Here is a 16,114-nt window from a genome sequence, read left to right as displayed (position 1 = left end):
TTATGTTTACAGCATTTTAAAAACAAAATATAACACAGTTCATATTGATCATAACTATGAAGTCTGCAGAATATTTTTTAAATCTCATCTTTTCACCATTTACTATAAAGCTTGTATTCTTCAGCACTGGGAAATTTCCACTTTTTTTTTCTAGACAAAACTCTGGGTCCAATCCTATCCATACTTCGGATGTATGAACATTGTGACTGGCTCCTGTGGGCCAAACCAAACCCTTGTCTCCAAAACCCACCGGTGGGCTCTAGTTCTGAACTTTGCAGCACAGACCCATCTCAGATTTTTTCTCCAGGAAAACAGAAAATGGCATGTCACCTTGTCAATTTCTCCTTCCCATACCCCAAATGTACAGGATTGTATTCTGCACCATTTTCCTACCATTTCCACAGAGCTGCATTTTGCCACTGTAGTTTTCACAAACTTTGAGCAGTGATATCTTGTTATATGAAAAACAGTGTTGGGGAGGAATCTCTGCAGGAGAGAAACAAAACATGCAGGATAATTTTTCTGGAGCAGGGACTAGCAGGAAAAACCTTATCAGGATCACTCTTGTGGAGCTGTGCTGACAGGAACTGCCACATGAGGTCAGGAGACAGTACAGAGGTACAGGGCTTCCATGTGGATTGCCTTGGACCTTCACTGAAATCACAGGTTTGGACTCCTGCTTATTCCTCTGGAGAGCAAACCTTTCCTCCTGAGATAAGAACTTAAAAGTAGCGCTGTTGGGGGGAATCTTAGTTTTTCTCTTCTCCTGGGCCTCCCTGCAGAAGTGGTTGATCTATCTGCAATAACTATTTCTACTGGTTTTGCCAGCAATGAGAATATCTATGCTTAGTTCTGTGTGCTATAGCTGCTGAGGTACTGTTCCCCTCCAGGCACTGCTTCCGGGGATGGTGGAGGAAGATAGGAAAGCACAGTTCTTTGGTTCACTGCATTTTGGTTCCTCTTCTGAGGATAAGAGCACAGGTCAGGTCCTCAAGTTTTCACTGTCACCAGAAGCCCCATTTAGAATGCTTTGACAGAGTCCAAACAGCACAGTTCCCTTAAAGTGATCCAGCCTCACGCCTCCATCCAGGTATCTAAGTCAAATATGATGAAGATTCCTGAAAATCTTATTTCATCATATAAAAGAAAAGGTTCTACTAATCCCAAAGGATCAGACACAATACCTCCCGAGTTATTGAATATTCCAAATCTTACCCAAATACACCTTACAGTCCATTCTTATTAACTGTGAAAGTCACTGGTTGCCCCCTTAACAGCTTACAAGCAGCCAGTAGGGAGAAGCAGAAGCCTCACGGACACAGAACCCTGAACTTTCGAACTGTCTCCCCTTATCAGTTTTGAGGCAGTTGAAGCTGGTTCTTAGCTGGTTTTTGCTGAGCAGATTGCAGAAGTGCAGGGTTTGTTAACCACCAATCAAATGCTAGCACGACCGAAGCCTGTGTGTGAGTGTGTATAAAAGATTGTTGATTTTTGTATTGAGTAGAGTTTTTTGTACCAAGGTACAAGGCTCTCCTTTTTTCTGCAGAATAAAGCATTTTTCCTTATCCCTGTTAGGCTGTTATTGGCTCTCAGCTAGGCAGACCCAATATTTCAGTAACATTAACTAAATTAAAATTTTTATTAAAAAACAAACGAGAGAATGGTTAAAAGCTCAATATACATACAGATATGAGTTCAATTCACTGAGGTTCAGTTTCATAGCAGAGATGGTGAGTTCTGTAGTTGCAGAGTTCTTTCAGAAATAGTTCATAGAATATAGTCCAAAGTCATTGCAGTGTTCCAGTTTAGGACTGAGATCTCAGTCCTTTTGCCGAAGCTTCCCTTGTATGAAGCCTCAAGCAGATCTGAGATGACAGAATCAGGACCCAAGGATCTTTTACACAATTTCATGTCCTCATTGACAAGTTGAGAGTTCCTCCAGGAACAAAAGGTAATTAGTATGACTCTGAAGGAGGTCCATCACTGGTACTTAGCTATAGAATTAACCTAAAGCAATTTGCTTGTTCCTCCACTGTTCACAGTACATTTTAAAGAGAGATGAATACCGAGATAACCCATGTTTAAAATTCATTTAAATGCTAGGATTTTTTTTGATCTCTGAACTACCAGAATACAGCATAGACAGAGACTGTTGATTGACCCTGCTCATACATATGTAAATATACAAACATTATCCCTCCACAGTCTTTTGAGGATTGTTTATTCTGCAGGATGTTTAACCCTTTCTGGCTAGGCATCGTGAGCTGCTAGTTCCTGCACTTTCAAGAACCAACCATCTTAAATGCTAGCACTTTCTTCCCTGCTTGAAAATCATCCCTGGTTTGAGTTAAATCCGCTCTGCACTGAAAATACGGAGGCATGCTCTGCAGTGACAAACAAATCAACAAACTGTGAACAGCTTTCTACAGTTTTTTATTTTTGCCTGTTGTCACACTGTCTGGAAAGGTTCGTGACAGTGAGTGCCTACCTCAGGGTATACTGTCAGAACAGGGCAAATTGGTGGTGCGTTCTATAATTGGATTTCACCAACCCAGCATCAAATGTGAACTCCTAGATTACTAAATCAGTCCTACCATGAAGTCACAGCCAGTCCTTTTGGGCTCTCCAGTCTTTCTTGGCACCCAGGCAAGCTGGATTTAGTGATAAATGGTCACTTACACCAAAAATCACAAAATACTCAGGTTGCTCCCAGTCCCAAAAGACCAGTCACTTGCCCCAGATCAGTTTGATCCTTAGATCTCACACCACAGACAACACAGGTAGTAAATCCTATAGTAAACTAACTAAGAATTATTGACTTGGAAAAAGAAATGAGAGAGTTATTTACAGATTAAAACAGGTAACATATATGGACAAATGAGTTCAGTCTAAGGCAGTGGTGAGCAACCTGCAGCCCACAATCAGATTACCCTGATGGGGTGCATGCGGCCCATGGGCTGCAGGTTGCCCACCACTGGTCTAGGGTTGCAAAAGTGGAGCGAGATGTTGTAATCTGCCAGCATTGAATGCCTTTTCAGAGTTTACCCCAGGTCAGTCCTGGGGATCTCTGCTTTTCTGGTTCTTTGTTCCAGCCCTTGTAAGAGTCCAAACAGCAAAGAGATGAAAAATCTTCCTGTTAGCTATTTTTATTTCCTTTTTCTGGCATTCAAATCAATGGGATGAGGCCTGCTGCATATACTTCTCCATGGGTGGATGGGGTAATTAACAAAGCTTTTGTCCTATGATGTCCCACTTAATTTTGATAGGACTCCTGGTTGGGTGGAGAGAGCCACTCTTCCTGTCTGAGTTCACAGATCATAAAAGTGGAGCAGAGTGTTGGATTTCCCTCTAGGAAGGCCCTCAGACCCTTTAATATCTGGGACTTTTAATGTATGTCTACATTTGGGAGGGGGAGAGGGAGAAGGGTTGGCTAACAGGACACAAAGAGTTATTAGCAGTACCTTCTGCTACCAGTATTTTAAATGCCAAGGGCTAAGACTGTGGTTTGTTTTTCTTCCATCAGTTTGGAAATCTTTCATGTAAACAGCAGCCAGCATTAATTAGAGCTCTGCCTGTTATTTTTCCCTGTAAGATACAGCACGCAAACTTAGATGTAAACCAAAATACCTGCCACGCCTAAAATTTGGGTAACTTTTCCAATGCCCTCAGTGTCAAGTTTTCTGTTTTGGCTGCAGGGTCAGTAGCTGGCAGGGAATAATTGGATTCAGATGCAAATTTTGGTAATTGCTGCTTTTAAGATAAATCATGGTTTCTCTTTGTAGTATTTCTCTGTGCCTGGTTCTGAGATTATCTGACTAGCAGGGGAACTAATTAATAAGGAAAAGCAGCCAAGTATTCCTCTAGGCTTGTTTGTTATGCTGTACATGTGTGCATATTGTAAATGCAAATAAACCCATCTTTATTTTATTCATAGTTCTAATGGAAAGTCTGTGTCATGGTCTGAACCAGGTGGAAGACATGTTCCCAAGGGACAACACATGTGGCACAGACTCTCAATGCATGTAACGAGCAAGGAGACGGGATGCAATCAGACAGCAGTAATCAAGCCCCTCACTAAAAGTTACCATGGCCAAGGCAAGAGCCTGACTTTTTCAGACATCAGCAGTAAGACTCTCTACAATGTGGTGGAGGAAGAAGAGAGCGAGCCAGTGCGCTTCAGCCAGCCCAGCAGCCCTTCCATGGTGGTGCACAGGCGGGTGACAGCAACACCCCCACTTCAGGCAATGGCAGAAGAGACCAACCTGTTCTTACCTGAACAGCCCCCCAAGAGTCTGGTGCTGCAGCAGAGATCTATTGTGGAGCAGCTGCAAGGCGTGGTCAACAAGTTTGCCACCGGCATTCCTGACTTCAACTCTGTGATCCCCATGCCCAGTGCAGGGAATGGAGTGAGGGTCCTCTACCAGCCTCCACTGCAGCAACAGCAGGTGCTTCCTCTCCAGATGGCCATTTTTAGTGAAGAGTCGGTCTCGCCGCCGGCCGACGAGGTGGAAAGCGAGAAGTTTAAGCTCATTCAAGGATACGTGTACGAGAGGCCGGAGACCACGGAGGAGGAGGAAGAGGAGGAGGAGGAAGAGGAGCAGGTGACTAGCAAACTGACTCTGGAAGACTCACCAGCACTGACGCCTCCATCTCCTTTCAGAGATTCGGTGGCTTCTGGCAGCTCGGTGCCCAGCTCCCCAGTGTCAGAGTCAGTGCTCTGCACCCCGCCAAATGTGACCTACGCTTCAGTCATCCTGAGGGATTATAAACAAAGCTCCTCCACCCTGTAGAATGAGGATTACATCAAGGTGTGAACAAGGAGGATTTTGGCTGCTTTCAACTAGAAATTGCTGGGGGGGAGAGGTGGAAAGAACCAAGACGTGTGGGTGGGGAAGCATGAGAAAGCAGAATGTGACGTTATATGTGATGGGACAAAAACTGTATCCTGCACTAAAAATGATCTATTTGAGGGCTTAAATTATTTAGCTGTTAAAAAAAATAATAAAAGAGTTGTATTTTGAGAAGACAATAGGAAATTCTGACAAAGCACAAACCCAATAAACAACTTCTATAGCAAAAAAATGAGTAAACATAAAAATCACTCACACTCACACACTCTCTTGGTAATGCTTGGAAATGACTCTGGATAAATGCAACCATGGATAAGTCATTAACACATCTCATGGCTGTAATTCTTCATCTGGTGAAGAAGCAGCAGACGCAAGAGCTGGAGGGGCAGGGTGTGGCAGGAACGAGGGAAGAGATCTCTATCTGAGAGTTTATATTTCTTGAGGTTTAGTAGGTGAGATGAAATGCAAATGCAAGTCACTGTAGCGTGTCTGTTGGGGAAAAGCAAAGATAACATGCTGACATATGATTTTAAAAGAGTTTTGTCAGAACAATCAGTTGCTCACATTAGATTTTTTTTAACTTGTGCTGATTTTGAAAAGGGGCCAGGATAATCACAACATTTTTTGTGAAGATTCAAGCGGTCTGGTTAAAAGAGCCTTTGTTGTAGTACTTGTAATGTTCTGAGTACTAAGAAGAACTGCCCTTTTGTATAAGATTGCAAGCCATGTGGCTAAACTGTTACATTACATTTACGGTAGCAAAATATTTACCAACTAACCTTTCATAATACAATATATTTGCCATGTGATTACATTGTTTATTGTGTTACTATAGGAACAGATACATCAAAAATAACTGTATACTTATAGCAAAAATTACTACTTCAAACAAAAAGGCAATTCTTTATCGTGAGTCATAAAATCCATTGTAGAAACAAGAGAATGAGTGTATGGTTGTGTGTGTGTGTATAGTATGTGTGAAATGTAATGTCTAATAACTGCCACTGGAAGATTGTCTTACAAATATACATGGATATTTTTATGTTCCAATCATGTTTTATAGCATTGTTACAAATATACTATAGATCTTTGAAGGTTTGTATGCTGTGCTAACACATTTTTCATATGTAAGCTAAGACGGTTGTTACCCTTATAATAGATGCTTTATTTTGCAGATATTTTATTATGTGGAAATATGCTATTGATAACTAGTGCTTTGAGAGCTTGTTACTGTAAATGTTTGCAACAAGTGTGGTTAACCAAAATAAAAAGTCTGTTTTAGAAATCTTGCATATGCCAGTATTAAAACTATAAAGGCAAGACTGGAAAACGTATTTAGATCATTTCTAATTATTTCAGATAGTTACAAGTAAAATCATATTGAATCAAGAACTTTCATCAGTGCTTAATATGTACACAAAGATCCAGATCTATTCAGAGTTGTTCTTTATCTCTCAGCCTCTTCTACTTACACGTCTTATTCCAAGTGTCTGTGTTTTTTGCCTATATGGTTTCCCTTTCTGCTCTTTTCATATTTAATGGTCATTTCTATGCTTCTCTGTTTCTGTCCTTTTTCACACCCTCTTCTCTCCACAGTTCACACATTTGCCAGAGATGGGCCTAAACCAAAGCCCTGCCCCAGACATTCTTAAAATGTTCTGGGGTTCAAAATCCAGATCCAACTTTTGTGGCTTGAGTGCATCAATTCAATAAATTGTGGTTTGTTTGGTTGGCTTGATTTGGTTCGTTCGTCTGCTGGTTTTTGTTTTTTATGTATTAGATATTGTGTTATATAGGCCACTCATATGGAGCAAATCCTCAGCCGCTGTAAATTGTCATAGCTTGATTGACTTCAGCTGAGGATCTGTTCCATAATTTCTACACTTCATTTTCTCTTGATATTTGTGAAGTGTTCTTTTCATGCCAACATAATTACATAATTGCTTTTTGTCATAGGTCTTGTATATTTCTGCCAGAATTATTCTGAATTCCTCATATTTATACTTGATTTTTCCCCTTTTATTTCATTTTAGTCTAAAAATGCCTGTTGCTAGTAATCAATTCTTCTATTAAAGTGTTTATTTTTTTATCTAATTATATAGCAGCAGTATTAAAATAATTGGCTGGTACCCAAATCAGATCCAATATTTAATCATTACTCTTTTCTTTTTATGGTATTCCTTTCAATATGACTTGTTGCCAATTACTATTATCATCTTGATGTGAAAAGCATGAATTGACTTTGCCCAAAGAAACCACCACATCTTTGTTGAAAAACTGAGGTCTCTGGTCAAACCTAAAGATGCCATTCGGTTTGTTGGTTGGTTTTTGTTGGCTCAGTTTTGTTTTTTGGTTGTTTTTTTTTTAAACTGTAGCTAGATTAAAGAAATAAGAAAAAATGCAATGATTTCTCTTGAGAAGCATACTAGCAAAGGATTCTATATTCTCACATCTATTATTAGTATAAGATGTTTTGTTTTGCTACCGATAGCAACAAGGCTAGTACTTTGAAGACATGAGTTAGATAAGACAAAATGTTTGATAGATATATAGATATGTATGCCTATGGCAAATTTTAGGTTGTCTGACCTAGCTGATTTGCACACATTAAGCACTGACTTTACTACTGTTTAATCATAATATCATGAGTAGGAGTTTTCTTGAAATTCAGTATAGTAGGTCTAAGTTTGTAATTGTTAAAACTGTAAACATACACATACATAAAGTGTATCTAAAGGGCAAGAACTCACCTTCGTGTATGTGGCTGTACAAGTCGTTAAGCTTCCTGTAAAAGTTATTTCTTTTGGCCTGTCAAATGCTAGATTCAAATGGCCTTTTTGTCAAAATGATCTTGATGATGCTGTATAATAAATATTTTCTATTTATTATTTTAAAAGATTCTTAATTTTTGTTTCATGGGATAAATTGAAAATTTTTGAACGTACATGTTTGGAAAAGAGTAGACTGAGAGGGGACATGATAGCAGTTTCAGGTATCTAAAAGGGTGTCATCAGGAGGAGGGAGAAAACTTGATCCCCTTAGCCTCCAATGATAGAACAAGAAGCAATGGGCTTAAACTGCAGCAAGGGAGATTTAGGTTGGACATTAGGAAAAAGTTCCTAACTGTCAGGGTAGTTAAACACTGGAATAGATTGCCTAGGGAAGTTGTGGAATCTCCATCTCTGGAGATATTTAAGAGTAGGTTAGATAAATGTCTATTAGGGATGGTCTAGACAGTATTTGGTCCTGCCATGAGGGCAGGGGACTGGACTCGATGACCTCTCAAAGTCCCTTCCAGTCCTAGAGTCTATGAGTCTATGAGTCTATGTCCAGAAAAAAATCTGAGCTTTTAATTGGTGTATTACAGTAACAAGTTTTTGTGTCAGAGAGACTAGAATGCCTTAATGCATACAGGTATTGATTAAGCTAGGTTTAAAAAAGAAAGCTATTCTGCTTACTGGTGAACAGGAGCATCGGGTCTTGGGTTGTAGCTTGTAGAGAATATTTAACTGCGAATGGGTAGGCATCTCTGCCACCCCATGGGATCAGTCCAGAAAATTGTTAATGTGAATTTTCATGGGTCTCAGGTGCTTGCATATGCCAATTCTTTCACTCCCGAAGCAACCTATTCAGAGTAAAGGCTTGTCACAGAAGTCATAAAAGCGGTCTCCATTGCTTTGAGCTATGGGCACCAAATGTATCAAACACCTTACTGCTTCCTGTCCTGCAATGCTTAATGTTAAGATCAGCAAACTTCTTAACTCTGCCAGTGATTCAAGTGGCTCTTTAGTGAGTCACTTAACACATTAGTTTGGGATTGATGAGTGAGTCACTTAAGCACATTGGGAAAATGGGAGCATGATAAGCGGAGCGGTGTGAATAATGGATTTTTGGTTTCCTGGCAATTCCAACAAATTGGGGAGGAAAAATTGTTTCAGATTGAACTAGAAACAATTTTTTTCTAAATTTTCAGCAAATTGAAAAGTTTTTTAAAAATCACATCAAGTCAAACAGAATGTTGATTATTAGCATTGAGCAGTTTGAACTTTTTAAAAATGATTTTGAAATTTCTAAACAAAAAGTCATTTTTCACCAAACCATTTAAATGACTGTGTCTTTTCAAAAATGTCAAGCCAGGTAAGGTGGCCATAAGTCAGCTCTCTGCCAGGCTAAGTGCTCCGTGCTGCATCTCTGGATATATAACTCAGAATTTATTCCAAAATATTCAAGGACGATGAATAAAGCTTTGGTTCTGATGGTTTATTCCTGGACTTAGTCTTACCCCGCTACATATGTGCTAATATATTTAGGGCCTGATTTTATATATGCATTGATTTGAATCAGGTGTACAAAAGATCAGAATCAGTGTTTTCATTTCCCTGTATTTTTTAAAGGCACAAATACATTTAGTTTACGAAAGAACATTTGTTAGAAGAAAAGTTCTTAGACACACCCTTTAAAGTGAATTGTGTGGCATATTTAGCATATTCAATCCAATATGATTTTTCAGAAGTAGTCTTTGGTTGGCAGGATTTCTGATTCCTGTTTATATTTTATTTAAAAAAACATTGTCAAGGGGAAAATCATGGACCTGATTCTCCTTTCACCTATGCATGTTTAAATCAAGAGTAATGTTTTGTTGCCATCAGTGGAGCAATATCAGCATAAAACTGACATGAGTCAAGAATCAGACCCTTGCATGTTTAAAACAAAAATCCTGATCTGGTTTTGCAACTCCCTATATCTTAGGCTATTAATACAAACACATTTTAAAATATAAAACACACATTTTGCTACTTAAGTTCATTTTGTGTTTTGCATTTCGCTCAGCCTGGGTAGTAGAATGAGACTAGCCAGTTTTACTTTCCGTACCTAGTCAGTTTTAGATTCTGATTCCCATGCTGTTGTGCTTTGGATTTGTAGCACCGAGGAAGAATATTACAACCTAAGTCATTTAAAATCATGTACATGGTTCTGTTCATGTTGTTTTTATTAATGTTTTTTCATAAAAGTACTACAAAATAAACATTTACAGAAAGCAGATTGGGCACAGTCAGTATAAACAAACTGCACTAAATCTGAGCAAACAACAGTTGGAGGAAGTGCTAAAGGGAAATTCTCCAGACTCTAAAGCCTGCATTGTGCATCTCTGGGGGTCCAAAGGAGACTTTAACCTGGTTTAGCTGGACAATAGAGGATTTCCTTTGTGTACGGGAATCCTCCAATGACACAGATACAAAATAGTAGTTCCTACATCACCCCATCCTGGCCCCAAGCATAGAGAGCATGGAGAGGGAAAGGGGTATTGCTACTCATCTGCTACCAGGTGTCTCTTCAGTCTAACATAGCAAGGCATAACAAGATCCAGTGACTGGAAGTTGACATCAGGAAGATTTAAATTGGAAATAATAAGCATAGTTAACAATGAAGAAAATTAACCACTGCAACAGGTGACCAAGAAATGCAAGTAAATTTTCCATCACTTGGGGTCTTCAAATCAAGACTATAGTTTTTCTAAAAGTTATGCTCTAGTTCAACCTCAAGTTATTAAGCTCAATGCAGAACACCCTGGATGATATTCCATGGCCCATACCATCCAGGATGTACCCTAATTATAAATTATGTATTCATTAAATTGATTACTTAAGAGTTCCTAGTAATCACTCTAAGGTTTGACAGGTTCTTGTCCCAAGATCAGGCCCTGTATTATTAAAATTACTGTTCAGTTAGGAACTTCAATGTGCACAGTTGCAACACTCACACTTTAGGAACCCTTCTGTATTTACAATAGTTTATTAATACATATAGCAAAGTCACAAACACTCTAACCCAGCAAGACAGAGATAATACAGAATGTACGTCTGCACATCCATATAGTCACATCAAACCTGCAGAACAACCTGAAATGTTAGCCATTATCTTCCTCATCACCATTACCTTCCTCCTCATCACCAATGGCCATCATTCTGGCATCTCACCTCTTTCTCTCCTCCTGCACACAGGCTGGGATACAATTTTATAATATGCGACGTTGATGCCACTATGCCTAATGCATATTCAGTAGTGGGGTTTCCTTATTTGTATTTCCTCACTCTACTAACATTGCGGTGCCCTTCTCCTATAGGTTAGTATGTTAATGATCTCAACTTATTACCATATATATCAATTCATTGCCATGGCACTCTTGTGGTCAGACATCTGTAGATGTTCTATCCCAAAATATCCGAAAGCTGGCATGTTCCTGTGTTGGCCAGTGGTGTTATGGACAAACTTCCCCCTTAAATGCTATTCTCGGTTCCCCAAAACTTAGGGGTGACCGTTAGGCCATTTATCTGTGCCAAAGTTCGTAGGCCTCAAGCCTTATGCTAACTGGTGAAACCAATGTCTTACAGGATATAGGTCTGTAGGTTCCTTGAGTTACTGCTAAATAAAATAATGCTAAAGCTAGCTCTATGGGCTACAAGGATGTCAGATTAGATGATCATAATATTCACTACTGACATTGCATCTGTGCTCAAAGTGACCCCTGTGGATCACAAACAGTCTGCATAAGAGAAAACATCCTTATCTTGGGTAGGGGGGTAAACTGGTGCCCATCATCCCTGTAGTGAGGCAGTGCAGGTCCCCATCGCCCAAGAGAGAGATGAGCCCCTCCAGACACCAGAGTGGGTGGAACCAGGGAGCTCTGAGCCTGCCCCCCAGAGGGTCAGGCATGGCACAGGAAGTATAAAGGCCCGATCCCAGAGCTCATTAAGAGAGCAGCCGCCAGGGAAACCAGCGGCCTCTGGTCTACCTCCACGTTAGGAAGCCCTGGCAACCTATCCCACTAGTTTGCAAAGGCATAAATGATTTAACAAAGTGAAAGGTCAGGGGCAATCAGGCCCTTGGTGTTTAAATTTGGCCAAAGCATTTGTCATTATTTAGGGAAGAACAGCTGAAACGGTTGATAAAAGCTGTTTTATACAAAGCCTAAATGTTGTCTTTTAAAATAGTTCTTAAAGGGAGCAGGAGGTGGGGGGAGCCTGTTGTTATTGGGTTGTTATGTTGGGATTTTTTTCAAATAAATTAATCACTAAAGAGATACTTGGCAAGCACCAGTCTATCAAAGCATCAGGAAGTGGATGAAAACCTGTGGTGAATATGAAGGCTTCGGTTTGTCAACAATGAGGTTTCCAACAGGCATGTTAAAACAACAACAAAACATGTACAATGCTCTTGCATGCCCTACATCTGGAACAAAATCAATGGCTCAGTGAGCCCTGCTAACTTCAAAACACAGATATTAGCAGAGAGAGAAGTGTGTGAATGGCTGGAAAAAAAAAAGACTTCTATTTTCAGTGCTCTGACTAATCCCATCCCCCCTTCAAAAAAAATGATCAACACACCTTTTGCTTAGTGTTGTTGCAATGAGACCAACACCTTCTAAATTTAAATGTCCAAACAAATTGGGGTGGAAGGGCACTGTTTTGGCCCAGTAAAGAATTCTTTCACTAGCCTTTGTTTTAAACTTGATTTCAAAGACAAACACACATATCAGCACTCTAGAGAGAAACACAAAAGTAAAATGGTGTGATGACCTGTGCAGTTTCCCTCCGCAGAACTTCTAGGTGGTGAATCAGCTGACACTGATACCAAGGCAGATAAATTAAAACAGTGAGGATGGGAATGGTGAGGGTGGGACTATTTAGGGATGATCACTGCACCCACATATTTACTGTTCACAAAATATTCAGGCTCTGTGTAGATGGAATGAATCCCATACAGGGGCAGCTTCCCTCCTCCTTGACTTCTGCTATTCCCCTCGGTGGCCTGAAATCAAGTTTTGTAGCACTGCCACGCTTGTTTTGTGTGGTGTTGGGATGGATCGGCATAAAGGTGGCTCTAGTCCAATTTCACGGTCTGTCCCTAATTTGGCTTGTGCAGAGCCAGTGTGGAGACCCTCTCTGTGGTGAAGAGTGTCTGGATTGCTCCTTGTAGCTCTTAGGTGGGGCTTAAGTGGTACAAATGGCCCTCTACACAAGATTTAAACGGTTTGTCAACAAGCAGGGCCTATTACTCTCCTCAGGCAGACTCCTTGAGGGCAGGCTGGAAGTTTTCACCTGCTCATTTGACTTGGTTAAGCACAGCCAGCCAGCTACATCCTTCACTGCACAGAGTGATTGTAATAAAAGAAAAGAGGATAAAATCATCTCAGAGGAGGAAAAAAAGGAGAATTAACTGTGTTGAATAAACTGTGTATTGTTTGCCTTGAAAGTCTTCAAGATTCTTAGTTCTGAAGTCAATGGAGCTACCCTGATTTGCACCTAAATGGAGCTGTAGATCTAGCCCTTTATTTGTTATCTTGCCCTTGGGAAATTTCACTATACTGAAGAGATTGCAATATCATCAAAGCAAAGAGCTTCCTTCCAGTGTCAAAGGCTAGTCTACCATCACTGGTAGTGGCAGCTCCCATCAGAGCTGAGATTCTAAACAATTGTTTTCACTGGCCTGAATGATAGGATTTTTTTTTAAATGTACCTTAGATTAAAAATTCACATACTTTTTCTTCACTAAAGGGTACCTTTTTGATGGGAAAAAATGAGTTGAGGGATTTTTGGGGGGTTCTAGTTTGAACATGGAAGCCAAATCTGTTCAGCTACATTTGCATTTGGTATGTGTTAAACCACTGTTATCTGTTTATAAAATGACTGCTAGCATAATGAACAGCAGTAGAAAGTCAGTATTGTTGCTCCACTGAAACTATTGAAATAGCTGATTTCTACCAACTGAGGATCTGGCCGACTTACATGTGCAATTAACTTTTGACTTTCATGGTTTTTCTTTTAATTTAAATTTTCAAGCATCATGTTACATGCATATACATCCTAGTATAGTGAGCTCAGCATGGGACAAGCAGCCAGGAGTACCCAAGTTCCATTCCCAGCTCTGTCATTGGTGCTTTGTGGCCATGAGCAAGTCACATAGGCCAAAACTGGGTGCCTAAAGGCAGGCACTCAAATCCATTTTTTAGGCATCAAAATAAGTGGTTAGATTTCAGAGGCACTGAATTCCCACTGCGACCAGCCTCTGACAGGAAGGCAGCAGTATCCAGTGTACTTCTCCCTCAAAAGTAAGTTGTATGGATGACTACCGTGCTCACGTGCACTCCCTCCCTACCCTGATAATGACTAGTTTTCAAAACTTTTTGAAGCCAACATTTTTTAAGGGGCAAACAGCACTGGCCCACTCATCACTTAGTGGGGTCTCTGTTGAGCAACTTGAAGTACTCCCTCCCATGAGACACTGAGCTCTGCATGCCTGGGAACGGGAAATCAGGCATTAAAGCCAGAGCAAGCTGGCTGGCAGACCACAGTACGCTAGGCCAGGCCAGCTCTGTCCTCTCTTTCTCTGTTTATGTTCTCTCCCTCTCCAGGCTCTGCCCACTGGGAGTCACACTGCTTCTGTTCACAGCACTACTGACAATATCTCAGCCTGATCAAACATGTTGCAAAAAGAATTTACCTTTTGACCTCAACTCCACAGCTCTGTTTTTATAGCCAAAATTCACACTTACTGTCACAGATAATTTTTCACTTATGACAGAAACAAGCAAAGCAAACCCAACACCAAAGAACTGTTCACCTTTTAAGAAACCAGCGAAAGGATGTAATTTGCCATGCAATGCCTTCTAATGACTTTTGGAATTATAAGGCATTATTTCCAAGAGGGGAGATTGTTCCCCCAGGATCCATATTACAGAGGAGATCCTCCATGCACAGATTTCCCCCTTCCTGTAAGAAGGAAGAGCCAACTGCCTCTGCAGCACTATGCCTTCCTGGCTGCTCTAACTTTTGCTCAAAGGCCCCTCCATTTTGCAGAACCTCCAACCTGGTGGGAAGTTCAGGGGTATCAGCTGTGAGAAGAACCATGCTGTCAGGGAGTGGGCCAAGGGTTCCCTGGAGCTGGTGTGAATGCAGAAGGCTTCCATGTGGATGGCCATGGCCTCAAGCAGATACTCTAAAATCCCACTGGTTAGATCAGGGGTCGGCAACCTTTCAGAAGTGGTGTGCCGAGTCTTCATTTATTCACTGTAATTTAAGGTTTCACATGCCAGTAATATATTTTAATATTTTTAGGTCTCTTTCAATGTCTATAATATATAACTAAACAATTGTTGTATGTAAAGTAAATAAGGTTTTTTAAATATTTAAGAATTAAATTAAAATGTAGAGCCCCCCGGGCCGGTGGCCAGGACCTGGGCAATGCGAGTGCCGCTGAAAACCAGCTCGCATGCCACCTTCGGCACCCATGCCATACGTTGTCTAGCCATGGGTTAGATCATCCATCTATCGGGCTTGCCTGATATGCGTGCTTGCAAATTTGCCCCCTAGCATTCGGCCAACCATTACAGTGCTGCCTCCAACCTGCAGCTCACACAGCCTGTCTCTCTCTCCCTAAGCCTGATCCTCTTCATCCTCAATGTCACTTCCTTTTCCTGTTCACTCTGCATAACACAATGCTCTCTGTCCCTCCGAGAATGACCTGTCCTTTCGCTTTGGCCCATTCTATGGTGATAAGTAATGAATCAGCAGGTTCATCACAATATAAAATCCCCACAAGGCAACGTGTCCCCACCAAACCCAATTGACTGGACTCTCCTTACACTAAGACTGACTCCCAGCACATGTGACTAAGACAGTGGAGTCCCCAGCTACAGAAGAACTTTGTCTTAGGGGTGCTAGCATTGGCTGGCTTCTAGACAGTTAGGCCTGTTGTTGTGGGTAAGAGACCCTAGTAATGAGACAGGAAAGAGAGTGCACAAACCAAAAACTCAGTGTAGGTCTCTTAGGAACTACTGTTTCAAGAGGGTACTAGAGCACCTGCTCCAAAACTGTTGGATATTAACCAGAGCAGTCATGGTTTCCTTATCCCAGGCTGGAGGAGAAACACAGGTGCTTCTGAGAAGGGCGAAAGTAGGCCATCCTGGTAGGTCTCTCTCTCTCATCTCTTGGCCTCTGGTCTGATGTCCCCAAAGTCATTGCAGGAAGTTTACAGGCTATTAGGCCCATTACACAAACAGCAGAGACTGGAGCTTGCACAAGATAAAGTGAAAGCTCTGCCTGAGCCCTCTGGTTATCTCAGAGCTCTCCCAAACCTCAGTCCTGCTTCTTTTGAGCCATTTGCGCCCCCTCGCCCTTGGGGGAAATCCTTAGCCTTTTATTTATTCAGATGGTCTGTGATGACATTTCTGCTTTCTGAACAGTTGGGCTCCTGTTGTAATGGAA

General features: G+C 41.0%; 2 protein-coding genes across 5 annotated transcripts in view; one reads left to right on the top strand and one right to left on the bottom strand.

The window, feature by feature from the left end:
- GRM1 (glutamate metabotropic receptor 1) overlaps positions 1-7,651 on the top strand; it is a 296,627-nt gene extending 288,976 nt beyond the window's left edge. For 3 of the 4 annotated variants that reach the window (XM_050949474.1, XM_050949475.1, XM_050949476.1), the window contains exon 9: positions 3,935-7,651. In XM_050949474.1, the coding sequence (XP_050805431.1) occupies positions 3,935-4,790 (856 nt within the window). In that variant the 3' untranslated portion in view covers positions 4,791-7,651. The remainder of the gene's footprint in view (positions 1-3,934) is intronic. The other variant, XM_050949478.1, reaches the window with a different exon arrangement.
- The window catches only part of SHPRH (SNF2 histone linker PHD RING helicase), a 1,098,091-nt gene that overhangs the window by 454,627 nt on the left and 627,350 nt on the right, over positions 1-16,114 (bottom strand). The window lies entirely within an intron of this gene.

The sequence above is a fragment of the Gopherus flavomarginatus genome, chromosome 4, assembly GCF_025201925.1.
Source record: "Gopherus flavomarginatus isolate rGopFla2 chromosome 4, rGopFla2.mat.asm, whole genome shotgun sequence".
In the NCBI taxonomy this organism is placed as follows: domain Eukaryota; kingdom Metazoa; phylum Chordata; order Testudines; family Testudinidae; genus Gopherus; species Gopherus flavomarginatus.
The sequence above is the reverse complement of the archived record's forward strand: the minus strand, read 5'-3'. Positions and strand labels throughout refer to the sequence as shown.